The 17,272-nt window shown below is 42.9% G+C and overlaps 1 protein-coding gene across 3 annotated transcripts in view; it reads right to left on the bottom strand.

Annotated features, from left to right (window-relative positions):
• TMTC1 (transmembrane O-mannosyltransferase targeting cadherins 1) overlaps positions 1-17,272 on the bottom strand; it is a 152,636-nt gene that overhangs the window by 118,864 nt on the left and 16,500 nt on the right. For all 3 annotated transcript variants that reach the window (XM_085229557.1, XM_085229560.1, XM_085229566.1), the window contains 2 exons: positions 15,915-16,091; positions 13,813-14,004 (listed from right to left, as the gene is read on the bottom strand). In XM_085229557.1, the coding sequence (XP_085085683.1) occupies positions 13,813-14,004; positions 15,915-16,091 (369 nt within the window). The remainder of the gene's footprint in view (positions 1-13,812; positions 14,005-15,914; positions 16,092-17,272) is intronic.

The raw sequence follows: 17,272 nt of genomic DNA, 5'->3' as shown, positions 1-17,272 counted from the left end.
CGGAGACAAGATGCTGCAATATTGAAGTCATTGCTGTTATTAGAAAGCTGTTCATTTGGACTGGAATGCTGCTGGGGGTTCTCGCTTGGTTCTGGCATTTGCAAGCTCCCTGGAGACAGCACCTTGAGCACATTGCAGGAACAGACTCACAAAGTGTAATGAAGGACAGAGAAAGCCTACAACAAAAGCATAGCTTTGCCTAGAAAAAACCTCTCTCTCCTTTCCTCGTGCCATCTGGGAATGCATCACTCTTAGAGACAACAGCAAGAAAAAAACACAGTTCTTTTAATTAATTCACACTGAAAGGTACTTTTGGTGGAGTCAAGAGGCCAAAACAAATCAAAGTAAATACTGTGATAAACGGTGACATGCAGGCCCTAGGACTGCAGCTATCATGGCTTGGGCTGTTGAGATGTTCCTACACAAAGACAGCAAAAGCTGAAACTTTCAGCCTGTAGGAAAGGGTAAGGGAGGGACACAACAGGCTCTGTCTTCAGGAAATCAAGAGAGAAACTGTTGGTTTACTGGCAAAACAGGAAAGCTCTGCTGAGGTAGATTTGCTTAAGGTTCGGGAAATCCTGGATTTAAGCTTCTGCTTTATGAATTCTTCATGAATTTGAGTGAACAGTGGGAACTGCTGCCTTTAGGCATAGGGAGGTGGAAGCACAAACACACTGAGGATGAAGGGGAACAGTAAGTGAGAGTGAGGCCCAGATGCAGCAGCTATGGAGTCTGACAGTGTTCCCTCCAGCCCTGAAAGCAGCCAGGCTGAGTTCAGTGCCTCACTCCACCTTTTTCCCTCTAATGGGAACAGGCTGGATGCTCTCCAGCCACAGAATGCAAAACACGCTAATAAAAGATACTCATATTTTCCATTTAGATTTTTTACTGTACATCTCATTTATCTACACAGACTGCCATTCCTGCAATCCGACCAAAAGAATAAATAATAATAATAAAAAAAAAAGGTGGTGGCATAAATCAGAACTGTAAATGCAGCTTGTGAATAGTACAAGGATCCAGCAGATCTATAAAGAAACAGAACAGAAACAACAAGCAATAACAGACTCAATAAAACTAGAACGTGCCCCTGCATCTGGAGCCCTGCGTGTTATTCTGAAATCTCCCTCTTTTTCTGCACAATTTTCAAAGGATCAAGAGGGACACAGAAAAAGATAATAAGGCTTTGAGGTGACTTTTGCAAAAAGGAGATATGCAACAGAACAGGATTGTCCAGCATGGAAAAGGAATACACGTAAGGATAGCATAAAATAACTAAAAGGTATAGTGAACCAGAAAAATTACTTTTTACTTCTTAATCCAATGAAATTATCAGTTTTCAAGCAAAGGGAAAGACTTTTTCAGAGTGCATGCAATCAAATCACAGAACTCTTCTTGATGAGATGTCACCAAAGTCAGGAGAGAAATAGGTCTAAAAAGAGAATTAAGCAATTCCACGGAGGACAGCCCTATGGAGAGTCTGAAACAGTGTTCCAGATAAAGCCTCCATGTCCACAGGGTCTAAATCACTGACTGGCACATCTTCAAAGCATATGGTGAGAAAAGATAACCCTGTACTGGCCTCCTTCCCATTCGTTTTTTTTCTGTAAGCTTCTAGTAACAATCGCAGTCAGAAAATACATACTAGAGGTAGATTGGGTGTTACTATTAAGTCGAATAGATTGATGTGAGTTCAATAGACAATTCTGAATGTAAAGAGAGTTCTAATTATTTTTTTCCGAGGAAATGAAAAAATGCCTTCTGGATGGAAAGTTATTCATCATCTCCAAAAGAACACATAAGCAACGAGCGGAGGAATTTCATATTCCATGTTGAGTAATTCCATGATGGAGTTACCACTCAGGATCAGGGTGATGGCAGTGAATCCACAGTACGCCAGCCAAGCTCAGCAAACGAATGCTGTTCTGTAACAGAGAGACTAGAAAGGCTGGCATTAACAGCCACTCAAGACTCAGGCCTGGTAACAGCTTTCTGAAGATGAAAATTCCTGATGCTTGTACCAAAAAAGCTTGTACTCCAAGTAATTCATTTTCTGAAATAAATGTGCGACATAATTAACTCCAAAGAGAAGGGGGGAGAAAAGGGAGAACAACAATCGATGAATAGAGCTTATTACCAAAATACAAAAGAAACATCTCTGCTTCAGACATTCACAGATAACTCACAAGCACAGCAGTGATATAAACTGCTTTCATGAGATTAGGCAAAGGTTATTGTTAAATGCAATTAAATCAAGCAAAGTCAAAATATTGCAAGAGAACCAAAGTACATAATTTTACAGCAGCTCTTGTAGAAATTCCTAGCAGCTTACAAAAACAATACATGTAATTGGGGGTGTATGATCAGACAAATCTGCATGTTATGGGAGAGAAATACAAGCGCTGTTTCCTCTCTCTTCCATCCTTGACTGATAATTACTCTTTCCCTGATCTTTATGATCATCAATCAATACAGTCATTGCCTCAATGGAAAACAGAGAGAAAACAGTTTTTTTCCTTCCAATTTTCCTCTTCTATGCTGAAAGCCTAACAGGCTTGTTGTCATCTTTCACAGACTGGAAGGAATTGTATTATATTCCATAGTTTCTGTACTAGTGCAATCAAAGTGCAAACCACAGTTAGTTTCATATTTTCTCCTCACTCTACAGCTGATTTGCAAGAATAAGAGATCTACAGGTCATAAAAGGAGAGATTTTAGCAAACTTTTAGTCTCCAGCCACAAAACAGAGGGCCTACAGCAAACACCGGCATGAAAGCTTTAAACAGAGGGAACAACTGCATTGTCTAGATGGTAAAAGAATGACAGCTCAAGACAACCAAACCTAATTTTAAGAAAGGAGGTTACAAAAATAACAACCCCCACCACACACTTCAGTGGAAGATTTTCTTCTAAGCTGTCTCATGATGAGCTGCAGCAGGTAATGAGTGCACAAAGCAAAGCAGAGCTCTGCCAGATGCTATAGGACCTGTCTGGCTCGGGGGCAGACAATGGACAGCAGTGCTCCGGTAGTGTCAGTGCAAGTGTTGTCTTTCAGGGCTCGCTTCAGCCATTATCTGAATTTCAGCACGGATGTTTGGGAATGTGGAATGCATTTACAAGCATCCCTTCTGCCCTACAGCTTCCTGGACATTTCCACTCTGGAAAGTGCTTAAAAGAATAGCTTAAAAAAAATAATAATTTGCATTTCAAAGGTCTGCAGGCAGGAGAGAAATTGTGTGCTCCAGCATTTCAAAGTCAAGTATAGGATTAAGGTTTCTAATGCACTAGTTGGAAAAAGATATTGGGATAAATGAATTAAAGTGTGAAAGTGGATTTACTACTCTTCTTCTTTAGATTGAGATGAAGATTAAGTTTCTAGCCAGGGAAGGATCTATTCATCCTGGAAAGCATACAGGAAAGATGAGAGAAGCTTTAGACACGCAAACAGATTTTGTCTTCTTCAACCAAATATTAAATCTCAACAACTACTTCACATTGAAGGCCAAAGTAACCCAAAGTAACATCTAAAGCCATCCACCTGAAGTCAAATTTGATGGGATTGGTATCCTCGCAGCTTTGAGCAAATGACTGCATGTATCAGAGCCTGTGAAAACCTAAAGCCACGACGCTTAGCCATAGAGTCCACTGTCCACTTAACACATGCCATGATATTAGGTTCTTGAACAGGGCATAGACCAGTTCAGAAAGAGCCAGACACAAAAGATGTAGAAAGGTACAGCTGAATCTGTTAATCCTGAGAACAACCCAAAAGTTTTGCTTCATGTTCAAGCATCTGGAAGTCAAAGATGGAAAAGAGAAACTGTACAGCTGTATTAGGTCTGGGTAAATGTCTGCAATAATCTGCATTTCACCTAATCTTTTTGGATTTTGTTTCTTTTCTTACTGTTATTATTTTCTGTTGTCTGGAATACCATTCTATGTCAACCCACCCCAGATTTACTGCAAGAAAAAGGAACTGGCAAGTCAGTAAGGTTTTTCTGTTTCTCAAGTCTCTGGTAATTCCTTGACACCAGTTTACAGGGCTTTCAGAGAAAGCCAATGAGCATGGACATGCAGTATTTCAAACACTAATTTAATGAGACTGCCATCAATTGTGAATAGAAAGGCAGTCCTGTAAGGAGGGAGAATGAACAGAGTCTGCTGTGAGTCAGTCTGGGACACAAAGGCTGCACCCACAGATCAGGGATTTTCAATTAGCAACACAGGGAACAGAACAGGCATCGATGCACCATTAAGAGACTTCAACTGCAGGGTTTCAACACCAGATAAAAAACCCTGCTCTCTCTGTACAGGGATGAACAAGAGCTCAGCTTCATTCAGAAGATGGAGAAGAAAAAAAAACAAACTGAAACACGGCTGTCAGCTCTTCTCCCTGATCCTGTCTTTCTCTGCGTGGTTCTTCGTCTCAGGGAAATTTTCCAGTCCTGAATTCATAAAAATGGATTTCCGTGGACTTAATGAAAGTCTATCTGAAAAGTCTTCCTTAAAATAAATAAATAAACCAGCTGGCAGATGTTAAGTCATCAACTGCAAAAACTAACATCCGTCTCAGTTTTGTCCTCCATTCTGGCATTTAATGCACGCAAAGCCAAACTACTTAGGTTTATTTCTGCTCACTGAAATAAACAGAGCCTCTTGAGCACTGTCGCACGCTAATAATCCCAGGGATATTATTTACTTTTCACTTCCTTCTTGAAAGGGTTTAAAAAGAGGAAGAGAGGTTTCATCCCATACTGCAAGACAAAATCCTCTATCCAGAATAGCAGCTAAAATGATCTAACGAAGGAAGAAAAACTTAAAACCAAGCCTCTTCTATTCTGCTGGCTGCATGCAAAGAGTGCCTCCTTTCCACAAGCAATGGCAGCAATGCAACTAGCCATGGCTCCATGCCACTGCAAGCACCCCAGAGCTGCTCCTGGCTTTGCATGGCTCTGTGTGCTCCCTCTCCCCCAGGGATATCCCCTGAATTCAATACAGGGCTGAGAACCAAACCCACACGGATGAAGAGATGAGGTCAAAAAGAAAGCAGGCTTTGCAGCCCCTGGAGCAGAAATGCAAAAGGGAGGAGATAGGTACAGAGACAGTGTCCTCTTCGGTGCTGGGGCCCAAGAGGAAAGCTCCAGAGTGACCCTATCATTTAGCTGGGCAGAGCTCCAGCAGCAGGAACCTGCAAGCTGGGAGAAGTGGGAAGCACGTATAGGATGCAACATATAGTACAGGGACATCTGCGATGAGCAGGGATCCTCCAGTCATCTGGGCAAGATTTGGGCTGGGAGCACAGGAGGGATTCCAGGAGGGGAGGTTTTTCACAGCAACTTTGGGGCAAAGCACCATGATCCAAACAGCAAAGCCTGGAAGCAACTAAATGACTAAGGTGAAGAAAGCAAGGAGAGATGAGAATGGAGTGGAATAGACAGGGCAGAATAACAGAAGAGGGACAAAAGAGGGAAGGGGCTGCCAGAAAAAGCCATGTGTACCAGAGTTTATCCCTCTTTAGAGGCTGGAAGGGAACATCGTGTCATCATGATGTCATGATCTCTGCAAACAAAGACACTTACTGCTGCCACCAATTTGTCTGCTCCAGTAGCAGTCGATGAGGTGGATCCAAAGTTTTCAATCCAACTGTTCATACCCTTGTGGCAACCCTCTGAAAACTCTGTTTACTCACTTTCCTTGTTTTTTTTTCCCCAAAACAAAGAAACTGGACATCCAGAAATTATGCCAAGAGTAATTTAAAGGTTACAGATTGAAGCAACAATTGGTGAGGAAATATTTTACTTGGTAGTTTGTACACAGAGAAATGATCATAAAGAAGTTAATCTTTATCAGAACAGGACTTAATATGATGTAAACAAGGCATGGAGCCATGCTTTGGACAAGGAAGAAACAAAATATTGAACAGTTGCTCATTAAGCGAGCACCAGCCATTCTGGGCACTCAATAGAGATGGATCATGCAGAAAAAATGGCACGTGATCATGCAATTAAAAACTGTCATAGAATGGCCCGGGTAGGAAGGGACCTCAAGGATTATTAAAGTTGCGAGCCCCCTGCCACAGGCAGGGTTGCCAACTGCTAGATCAAGCACTAGATCAGATGCCCAGAGCCCCATCCAACCTGGCCTTGAATTCCCTCCCCCAGGAATGGGGTATCCACAGCCTCTCTGGGCAGCCTGCTCCAGCACCTCACCACTGTTTCAGTAAAGAAACTTCCCCCAACATCTAATCTAAATCTCCCCTCCTTTAGTTTAAAACCATTCCTCTTGTATTCTTCCCCATGTCTTAATATATCTTCGTGTGTGTGTGTGTGCGTGCAGCATCAGTCATCATCACACCAAGGTAGTGCTGTTTTGAAGTAAACTTTAGTTTGCAATAAATGACTTCAATTACTTGTACTGAGGTAGCACTTGCAGATTTCCGAGATTAAGACACACAAAGCCACAAGTATGCAGAAGAGAGACAGTCCTTAGACTGACCTAAGAAATTTACAGTCTTAAAACAACAATCACACCAAACAAATAAATGGAAGTAGAAAGGAAATATGCATCACTGTGCCTCATTTTCTAGCACGCACAATGAGAACAATTTTCCCAACATTATGCAAGGATTCTGTGGAAGACAGTCACAAATCAGAGCACTGAAATCCCAGGCTGAATCCAAGGTTTTAGGACACTGACTTCATGTGCTCCTAGGTTCTAATAAAGACTTCCAGTGGCCTCTGGTACTATTTGAGCATGACAGTATTATCGGTGGCTATACACAAAGAAGTAGAACAAGATTCACATGTTACTGTTAGGGAACATTTCCTGAAAGGACAGGACATGGACACAGCAGTAACTACATCTCAGACTCACAATGGAAAAATGTTCTAAAGGAACGAGTTCAGAGAAAAGCAAACTGCTGGTCAAATCCACCCCTGCAATACACCTCCCCTAAGGGGTCTGAATTTCATTCACAACTTAAGCTTACTAAATAGCAAGAATGGCAGAGCTTTAGCAAGCCTCCTACAACTAAAAAAAGCTTGCAAACCATACAGGAAGCATCCCCCAGCTACCAAGGTAACAGCAGTGCTTATCTAATCTGTTCTTTCAGCACACTCAGTGCCTTCTCAGGTCTTGGGACTCCAGCTCCTGCTTGTCTTTTGGGGTAAAGTTGGGTTATTCTATTTTCTGATTGATTTTAAACCACAATCCCCCCCGTACCCCTTTCTGTTTGATTTTAAACACAATCCCTCCCGTACCCCTTCCCCCTCCCAAAAATTCAGTGCATGGCCAGTGACCATTCAGCACTTCTCTCTCCTTTTGCAGAGAGACAGTCTAACACCAAACGTTGTTCTGAGCATCACAGACTGTGAGATTACTCATTTCTTTTAAAAAACAGAGCCCTCAGGAAATCACCAGTAAGAGAGGAAAGAAAGGAAAAGCCTAGGCTTAATGTTCCAGGTTATTCATTATGCTTTCCTGTGAATAAAATCATTTTGACTGCCAGATTACCAGACCCTTACCACCACAGACTGAATTCTAAACCAGGTCACTGTCTTCAGGGTTCTCTACCAACCATTCCGGCAGTGTTTGCAAAGTCAGGCCATATCAAGTATCCAGCCTTCTCTTTTGTTGTATATTCACAAGGCAAAAATAATAGTTAGGTCTTAGCGTTTTGTCAGAGGTCTGCAGTGCTCTTTACTTGCTGTGCTTTGTGTATGAATGCAATCATCGCTACCTTCAGGTCACATGAGCACAAGAATGGCTTTCTGAAGTTTAAGGAAGTTGTAAGAAATCTAACAGAAAATGTCCTCCTAGCACTTCTGTACCCCAAGCAATTTCATATTCTAAGTCATGGCTTGATATAAAACTCTGAGAAATTCAAGAAAATTCCAAGTTTGCAAGAAAGATATCCTGTGAAACCCAGGATCAGTGAAACTCAGGATCTGTGCATCTGTGAAACCCACTACACTATTCTGTGTGTATTAGCTATATTAGCTGTAGTAGCTATATTAGCTAGGACTGCACTGCAAGGAGAAGCATTAGAAATGCAGCTAAGATTTCTGCTTTTTCAAGAGAGACTTCATGTTAAAGCAGAGGTGTGCTATATACCAAATTAGCTTTAAAAATGTAATAAAATTAATCACTACACAAGAATTAGAAAAAGTCATCCTGTTAGCACCCCATGGGGAAAGAGCCAAACCAAATTCATGCAATTTATACCAGTTGCAGGTCGCATATGCCTCTCCCTCTACTCTTTCATGTTGGTGGACAGCATCTGTTTCAGCTCAAATATAGAACACGCACACTGTGCTGGGACATGGGGAAGATACATTATGACCTCAACATACTTTCCCTCATACTATATCAATCTTCAGGCCAGCAAAGCCATCTCTGGAATGCACCATGTTCTGCACAGTGTTTCCATTCCCTTTCCCCTAGCCCTGAAAAAGGAAACAACATTGCTGATGGTTTAGTCATCAGGTCACATTTATCCCCGCTACAACCTTAAGGACTTCATTGAATTTTACATCCATGGGTTTTCTGTCCAGATCCTACAGTGCTAACACGCAGTGAGCTCCCTCGGTCTCTTTTGCACATATGCAGAGATACAAAGTGACACTATTGGGCACAGCTCCAAGTACATCCACTTCTTGTTCTGTCATTTGGCAAGAAAGTAAAAAAGAAACACACACAAAAAAAATAAACTAATGTAATGGTTCGACTACGCAGAAAATGAACATACTAAAAATTGGTCTATTGTCAATTCGAAGGGAAGAGTTACCAACAGCATATGCAATCAAGATCAGTTTTTAGATGATCGAAGAGAAACAGAGATTTCCATTTCAAAAGCATGCAAGTTACTGAGAAGTCTTATCTTTCAAGAATGCCCATATCTTTGACTGTGTCCAACTACAGACTCACTTAGAAAGCTCAAAACCATCAAGGTGGCTAAGAGATATGAGAGGGAGGTCACAGGCTAAACAACATTTAGCACTGATGAATGTGAGGCATCTGTAAAGTGACAAAACTATAACTATACTTCATGGTTTTGGAATAATAATGGGGAAAAATAGTCAAAGAAATAGTTCCCAGTTTTCATTTATCAATGAGTTCAAGAAATCAAGAAAAAGAATGACTAAATATGCACACAACTTCCAGAAGGAATTCTGACAACTTGTTGCTTTACACATATCAGTCTCATTAAATGTATCAGAATAACACTATGGTGTGCAATGAGGTACTGACATTCTCTGATAACTGCACTCTGCTCTCATGAGACCTGGAACACTGCATCCAGATCTGGAGCTTACAACCTAAGACAGAGGTGGGCCTGCTACAGTAGCTGCTAAAGCATCTCTCCCATGAAGAGATGCTGAGAAATACGGCATTACTTAGCCTGGAAAAGACTCTGGGGAGACCCCACAGAGGTCTCTGAGCATCTAAAGGAGGCCTACAAAAAAAACACAGGAAGAGAATCTTTACCCAAGAGGTAATGGTTTAAACTAAAAAGGGGTAGGTTTAGATTAGATATTAGGAGGAAATTATTTACTCAGAGAGTGGTGAGGCACAGCAACAGGTTGCCCATAGAGAGTGTGGGTGCCCCATCACTGGAGGTGCCCAAGGCCAAGCTGGATGTGGACCTGGGCAGCCTGACCCAGTGCTAGGTGTCCCTGCCCACAGCAGGAGGGCTGGAATTGGATGGGCTTTAAGATCCTTTCTAACCCAAGCCATTCTGTGATTCTATGCCACACAATCATATTCTTTCACCATAGTGAAAGCACTAAAGTTCTGGCTTCATCCTAAACGGAAGGTTGATGTGAAAGTTCCTCTCATCTGTTCTCTGTTTGCATCATGTAGGAGGAGAGCATGGGTAGTCACTAGCCTCTTTCAGGCCTTGAAACTCAGGGAGCCTGATCAAACCCATAAGAGATCTTAGTTACTCTGTTTCAGCAGTATATGCCAACATCCCCCTAAATTGTAATAAATGATGGTGATAAAACCTGCAGTTTCACCCAGCCTAACTCATTCCTTACTTCTGAATGCACCCAGAGCTGCAACCCACGCATTCACAGAGACATCTCCCTGCACCAGGAATTTACATAACTAACTCCAGTTACTGCTAATTAGAATGCCTCAACTCCTCCATTAGCTTTTTCTGCATCCTTCAGTTAGCTTTAATAGGAGGGTACATAGTAAATTATTATTAAATAGAAATCTAACTGGTGACATTACAAGTGATCTGAAAGAACAGAATAAAACAGTTGCACATTGCTTAAGCTAGAAAAGAGCTTACAATCAAGCAGCTTGGTGCACTATGTAAGGCACTTGAAGCAATCTGACCACATCCAATCAGTCTTCCAATTCTGGAGTTTATAAAAATCTTTTCCCTTCCTTGTTGCTGTGAGATCTACACAAATCAGGGAAACGTCAATGACAGAGAATAAATTGTATAATTAATTCTGCATGTTTGAGAGCTGTTTCAATTTTTTTCCCCTCCTATCTTTTTTTTAGTGATAGCAAGGATTTCCTGATTTACTTTTCCACCCCCCAAAGATGGATTGCCTTTTAGCAGAGTAATTGCTTTGCCTGCTTCCTATTTCCCATCATATAATATGCCAATAGCTCTAGAGAAAGACTGCATACAATAAGTATTTAAACTAGTTTAATCTGTCCCGTGACAGGAGTCAGCAAATGGAATTGAGGGGAGGACCACAGCCGCATGATTAGGTAATGGTTCCCTGACCTCCAGGTGATGTGGATGACATTTTGAAATGCTGAGCTGCAAGACATTTAATCTCTGCAGTTCCATACAACTGCAAGTGCACACCACAGGGTTAGTACTTGAGAAGATCTCTTGAAAACACTGCATCTGTTTGATCCGTTTAAGGAACAAATGCTGTAGCAGCACATTTATTTTTTAAGAGTAACTAGTAAACGTTGACAGTAGACACACAGGCACTGGTCAGATTGTCCAGGCTGTCATTTTGTACATACAATGCAATTCCAACAAGAAAATATTATCTGGTTCAATACTGCCTTCAGAGAACTGAAAACATAGTAACTCCCAGGAACAGCCAAACCAAGAGCAAAGCAGCCCCTCATTCCTGTAAGCCTGTGAGCAGAGAAGTTCTCAACTGGAACTCTGCACATATAAATATTAGAGGAATCACAGAATGGCCCAGGTTGGAAGGGAACTCAAGGATCGTGAAGCACCAACTCCCCTGCCACATGCAGGGCCACCAACCTCCCCATTTAATACTAGACCAGGCTGCCCAGGGCCCCATCCAACCTGGCTTTGAACACCTCCAGGGACGGGGCATCCACAGCCTCCCTGGGCAGCCTGTTCCAGCACCTCACCATTCTCTTGGTAAAGAACTTTCTCCCGACATCTAACCTAGAACCCAGGACACACAGCATCACAGTGGCATTCCCAAGCTTTCTACCAGAGCTCTCAGGCAGCTACCACACAAACATGCTACAACCAGCTTCTCTCTCAGCCACTGGGCCCAAGCCAGCTCCACTTCAGGCATTCCTCAGCAAGCTGTCATGCATTGGGTCATCATAAGAGTGCTTTGCACTGTCACTTGAAGAGGAGCTGAGAGGCTTCTACCATGAGAGCCTCTTTTGAAAAAGAAAGCAGCTATGTACACACAGAGCTCAATTTGCCATGTGCAGAAATCCTTTCCAACACTTTAAGAGGCAGCTGCTAAAAAGGAAATGCCAGTTGGCAGCATGGACAAACACCTTCTGAAGCCATCCCACGTGCACTGTCCCCACAATGCAACTTCTGCAGCCTCTCCTAAAGCCAGAACACCAGAGACTTTCCCCAGGTGCAAGAAAGGAATGCTCCCAAAAAGGGCAAGAGGATGGTGTCTGGAAAAGGTATATAGCAGAGATGGGGAAACAGGAACAATAGTAGGAAAGAAAGAAACAAGAAAGAAACGGTAAAAAAATACAAAGAACAAGATGATGGAGTAAGACAGGAGGTATTTCTTACAGTGACAGTCTCTAGCATAGTATCTGTCAGGGAAAATGATGAAGAAATACAAAGAGAATGAATGCGCTTAAAGAAATAGGGAAAGAACAAAAGTCAGGAATAGCAGTTGCCCCAGTGTCTGTGCTCAAATTACTCTTCTCCATCACGTACTAAACTTTGGAGACAAGATGTTCCAAGAGGAATACAGACTGCCCGTTCTGGCCCGGCCTATCAAAATGAACAGGGGTCATCTGTGTTTATCTAATAGTTCTACTCATTTGGGAATACAGGAGAAGAAATGAAAACAAACAAAAAACCCAGCACACACTTCAGAAGCTGTTCCCAGTGCCAGAGGAGTCTGGGTGTCGGAGCAGCTGGCACTGAGCCACCCTGAGAAGACGACTTCCTCATCATCCTTCTGTCATGGGTTCCCACACAGAGAGGCAACACAGCCAAACCCACTTCTCTCCTTGTTAAAAACAAAGCCAAAAACACACTACACATAAGTCAGACCCATCAGACTAAACACCAGGACGATCAGTCTGTGTCTTAGCAGCTCTCGAGTGGGCTGAACCATTTAACCTAAATATAGAGCAAACAGATTCTGCAATGAGAAGGAAAGGACTGCATGTAACAGCCTGTATACCATCCATACTGATGCAGCAAGACGACTAAATGAATACAGAACTGCAGCAGATAATTTCTGATCTATTCCAGGAATAAAACACTTTCTACAAGAAGTAGATAGCGTGGGGCAATTCATTACTACTGGTCTCCAAAAAGTAAGTCATATTGTGACTATTTTGTAGGTAAAACCAAATATCAGCAGTAAAGCTGCTGCTAAGCATGCTGAAGCTAAAACCTGCTGTTTGCTCACTGTAGCTGTAGTGCTATTCAAATTGAGCAAGGGCACCAAGCACAGCTCCAAGGCAAAGAATGGCCCTGAGTTCAGAGAGAGTACTTTCTTCCCAAGTGAGACACGCAATGAACATGTTGGGAACTGCTAGACACTGACTATAAAAATCACTCTGCTGTTGCCTGAGCCCCGCTTTCTCCATTATGTGCAAGCTCACAGGTGTAAGGCAAGAATGGGCATCACCATTACTCTCATACGTACACGTATATATACATGTAGAAATGATACCCTCAGATGTGAACTGAGAGATACACAGCACCCAAAGCGAGGCAAGTGCTGCTGTACACATGCACACATTCCTACTTTTCACATTCAAGCTAGCATTACAGTTTTGACTTTACCCATGAAGATGCTGGGAAGGAGCACACTGCATACTGTATGGGGCTGCTGAATCACAGCCTGAACCTCTGATTAATCACCTGAGGCAAGCAATGAGTCAGCCAAAGGAGCACAGGTGAAGGCAAATCACCTGTGCTGCAGGAATGGGTGGAGCCATTTAAGAGCTGACTGCCAGTGGGGAAAGATCTCTCTGGAGATTCACTCCACTGGAGTCCATCCTGTGAGCCCAGAATAGGGTGAGTGACTTTCTTTCCTTACTCCAGTATAACAATTATATTAGCCAAGCTCCTGGATATACATATACCATCTGTATATCCATTGATTATACACATACCAACATCATCCTAGGACTGGAGGTCTCAGGACGTGGACAGTCCTCAGATATTCTCCTTTCCCAGATAGAAGCACGCTTTTTGACTCTTCCCTGTTTCTTCCCTTCTTCTTACCCTTCTCCTCATCTCCTTCCCCAGTAACACAAGAAAAATCACAGATTTCAGGCTCCTAGCACCTAGGCCAATGCAGAGGAGCTGACATGGTCGGATTAGCTACAAGGGGAGAGCCAGGCAACAGGCAGTACCTGCGAATAGCCCAGATAGCTTTGCTGGGCACAGGAAGGCCACCGCTGCGTGGCTCCTCGGGGTGGCAGGAGCTCCAGGCAGTCCTGTGAGCGAAGCGATGCTTTCCATTCTCCCGAGATGAGACTGGCAGTGAGGAAGGGAGTGAAGCTGCAGGCTGCCGGACAGGTCTTGTGTGGGTGCTCCCATTCCTCCTGAGCAGGCATTGAAAAGCAGAGAAAAGGGGGAAAAGAGGGGAAATTGGAAAGATAAGACATCAGTTTTGGTTTTTCCATGCTTATTAAAAGGTTAACCATTGTGGCACAATAGGGCATCTCACTGCAACAGACAACAATTAATTTAAGATTAAGCTGATGTGCACTGGGAGTACAGGACTTACTGCTTCCTACCTAGAACTAGTGGAAGACACCCAAGAGCAGCACAAGACAAGCACACCTATGCAGAACTGCTCTCTGCAGCTCCAGCATGATGTGAAGCACAGTGAGGAAGAACATGCCTCAATTTTTTGGTGCAGAAAATAACTTTGCTCTGCCTTGTTTAAACAGAGATCCAATTTGTACAGGCTAGTGGAAAGAGCAGGAGGAGGAGAGGCGGGCAGTGAGGCATTGGCACAGGCTGCCCAGAGAAGCTATGGGTGCACCACCCCTGGAGTGTTCAGGACCAGGTTGGATGGGGCCCTGGGCAGCTCTGCTGCTAGGTGGCAGCCCTGCCCACAGCATGGGGCTGCAGCTGGGTGGGCTTCAAGATTCCTTCCAATGTAAACCATTCTATGTTTCTATGAGTTTCAGCAGTATGAAGAAGGCTACTGGTTTTCTGCTGTCCCTTAGAAAAGAAAATAAATCATAAAATCTTGAGCGTCACAGAACACACATGCAACTAGAGCAAATATTAAAATGCAGCACATCTGAACCACAGAGCTTCCTTTCTGCAAGCTAAGCAGCTGCCATATCTGGGCAACTGAGTGCCACTGGAACACAGGAAAAAAAAACTAAGCACTGGGATGCAAAGCTAAAGGAATGTGGAAACTGAGGGGGGGGAGGGAAGAGAGGACATAGGTTTTTCCCAACAATTATATTTGTGTCATCCTTAACCAGGCAGCTCCTGGAACACCACCCAGCAGCCTGCAAACACAGGCACTGTGAGCAGTGTGACTCCTGTCAGCTCCCAGAAATCTCACTGGCTACTTGCCCACCAGTGACACTGCTATGACTTAGGATTTCTCCTGCTTTCATCTGTTGACTAAGCTGAGCCCCCAAATCCTGCTGGGAGGTGACTGAAAGCACTACTGCAGGAACATGAATTCAGCAGCTTGCTCTACAACTCAAGCATGGCAACTCCTGCTGGGGTGTGATGGGCTGCAGGGCCCAGGGTACAAGGCAGGTAGGAACGTGGGAGGTGATGGCAGGAGCAGGACCTCCTGTCAGCAGCAGCAGCAAGCTCTCGCATGTGCTCACTTGTTGACAGATCTGTCCCAGCATAGTATAGGACAGAAATGCATGAAAGACAGTTCTTAACAGCTGAAATAATTCTGCTTTTTAATGGAAATGCAGTTATATAGTTAGTGGAAAATAAATGGGTGAGAGATACAGTCCTCAAGGATTTTTTATTTTTTTTTTTTGCTAATAACTGCTAGGAGTTGGTAATTATGCCAATCATTCCAGAACAGGCTGGATATTTTCCCCTCTTTTCTGATTATTTTTTTTTTTTTTTTTTTTTAAGGACAAGAAGGATTAAACTTGCTTTTACTACTGAGTGTCATAACATATTTCAGCAATAACACTAGCAGAAAGAGTTAAATCAGAGAAATGTTAAGATGTTAATAATTCAGCCTGAGCTCCCCTGTAAGAAATAAATATTGGTCTTGCCAGAGTGAACTTCGGAGATGAGTTCTTCACATTTGGTCAATTTACCTAGCAAAATTTAACAGGCAGCTATAGAATAACAAACAACACCAGAATGAAAACTTGGTGCCTTCCAAGTCTGTTAAATGAGTGCCATTGAATTCAGAAGGGCAAGACATCTCTGACAGCGCTGTCTAATGATACATATTCTGTACATACAGGCAGCAACACTGGAAAGCACAGTAAGCATAGAGATTACTTACAGTTTGAGGCTATTGCAGGAGAGGGAAAAGAAGTCATATACCAAGCACACACCAAACACAGTGACTCCAGTTTCTTTCACGAGCATTGCACACGTCCCAAGGAATAAACTAAGCAGCAAAAAGAATGGGGAGGCAGTGGGAGGGAAATGTTCCCCAACGTAAAGCTGGTCCACACTCCTGAAAAAGAAATTTGACATGTGTGAAAATAGTAGAAAATTTAATATATATTTACTACATTCACACAAGTATTGAGGCAATTTCCCTTAGTTTCTTGAGATCCTGATAATAAGTGAGGTGAACAATCTACACTGTTTGCTGATAAATGAAGAAAATCTTAGACACTGGGGCAGGAAGGGAAAGTACAAGCTCTGAGAGTTGCACCAGGAACTTGAGCACAAGAGTAAAAGATGAGCAGAAAGATAATGTAGGCACCAAGTAGTCAGAGGAAGGTAGAGTAAGTACAAACACAAAGAATAGAGAAACACCTGCTTTCTGTCACCTAGAACATAGATGCTTAAGTTTCCCTAGTGTGACAAAATGCACCATATGTGCAAAATATCCCCCATCTCACTCACACTCCTCTGGGTCAGTGTGTGCCCTAATCCTTAAAATCCTGGGCACTAAGTCTATATGAGAGAGAAGAAGAAAACAAACAAAAAAAATCAAAAACAATTCCTACAGGAATTGTAGGATGGAAACTACCAGATTTACACCTTCAAACCCTTCAGATGAAAACAGATCTAGATTTTTAGCTAACATCCCTAGAAGAACACGAACAGCTTTTCCTAAATGAAACATCAATGCGAAGGGGCAGAAACTCCATTCAAGCAAAGCTACTTCTTATGTGTGCTTGTTCAGTTACAGTTTTAGCACACAGCAAATAGTGTCAAGTTTTCATCTGAAAAAGACAACTAATGGTCTGGACATAATCCTGAACTCTCACAGGCTGGATTCTTCACTCTCCATACTAATAATATGCCTTTAGTAGAAAGCATTTATTTCTAATTTCAAGTCCAGTTCTACAAACACTCTACTGGCGTATGGTCAGTTAGTAACATCAGTGGAAAAGGGTATCTTAATGCTCTGTCCTTGTGAGGCCCCATCCGCAGTACTACGCCCAGGCCTGAAGCCCCGAGCACAAGAAGGAAGCTGAGCTGTTGGAGCAGGTCCAGAGGAGGGCCACGAATATGCTCAGAGGGCTGAAGCACCTCTCCTATGAAGAAAGGCTGGCAGAGCAGGGCTTATTCACACTGGAGAAGGCCCCAGGGACACCTCACTGCAGCCTTCCAGTACTTCAGGGGATCTTATAAACAGGAGGGGGAATGACTTCTTCACAGGGTGACAGCGATAGGACAAGG

Source organism: Meleagris gallopavo, chromosome 1 (assembly GCF_905368555.1).
Source record: "Meleagris gallopavo chromosome 1, MGAL_WU_HG_1.1, whole genome shotgun sequence".
NCBI lineage: Eukaryota > Metazoa > Chordata > Aves > Galliformes > Phasianidae > Meleagris > Meleagris gallopavo.
The sequence above is the reverse complement of the archived record's forward strand: the minus strand, read 5'-3'. Positions and strand labels throughout refer to the sequence as shown.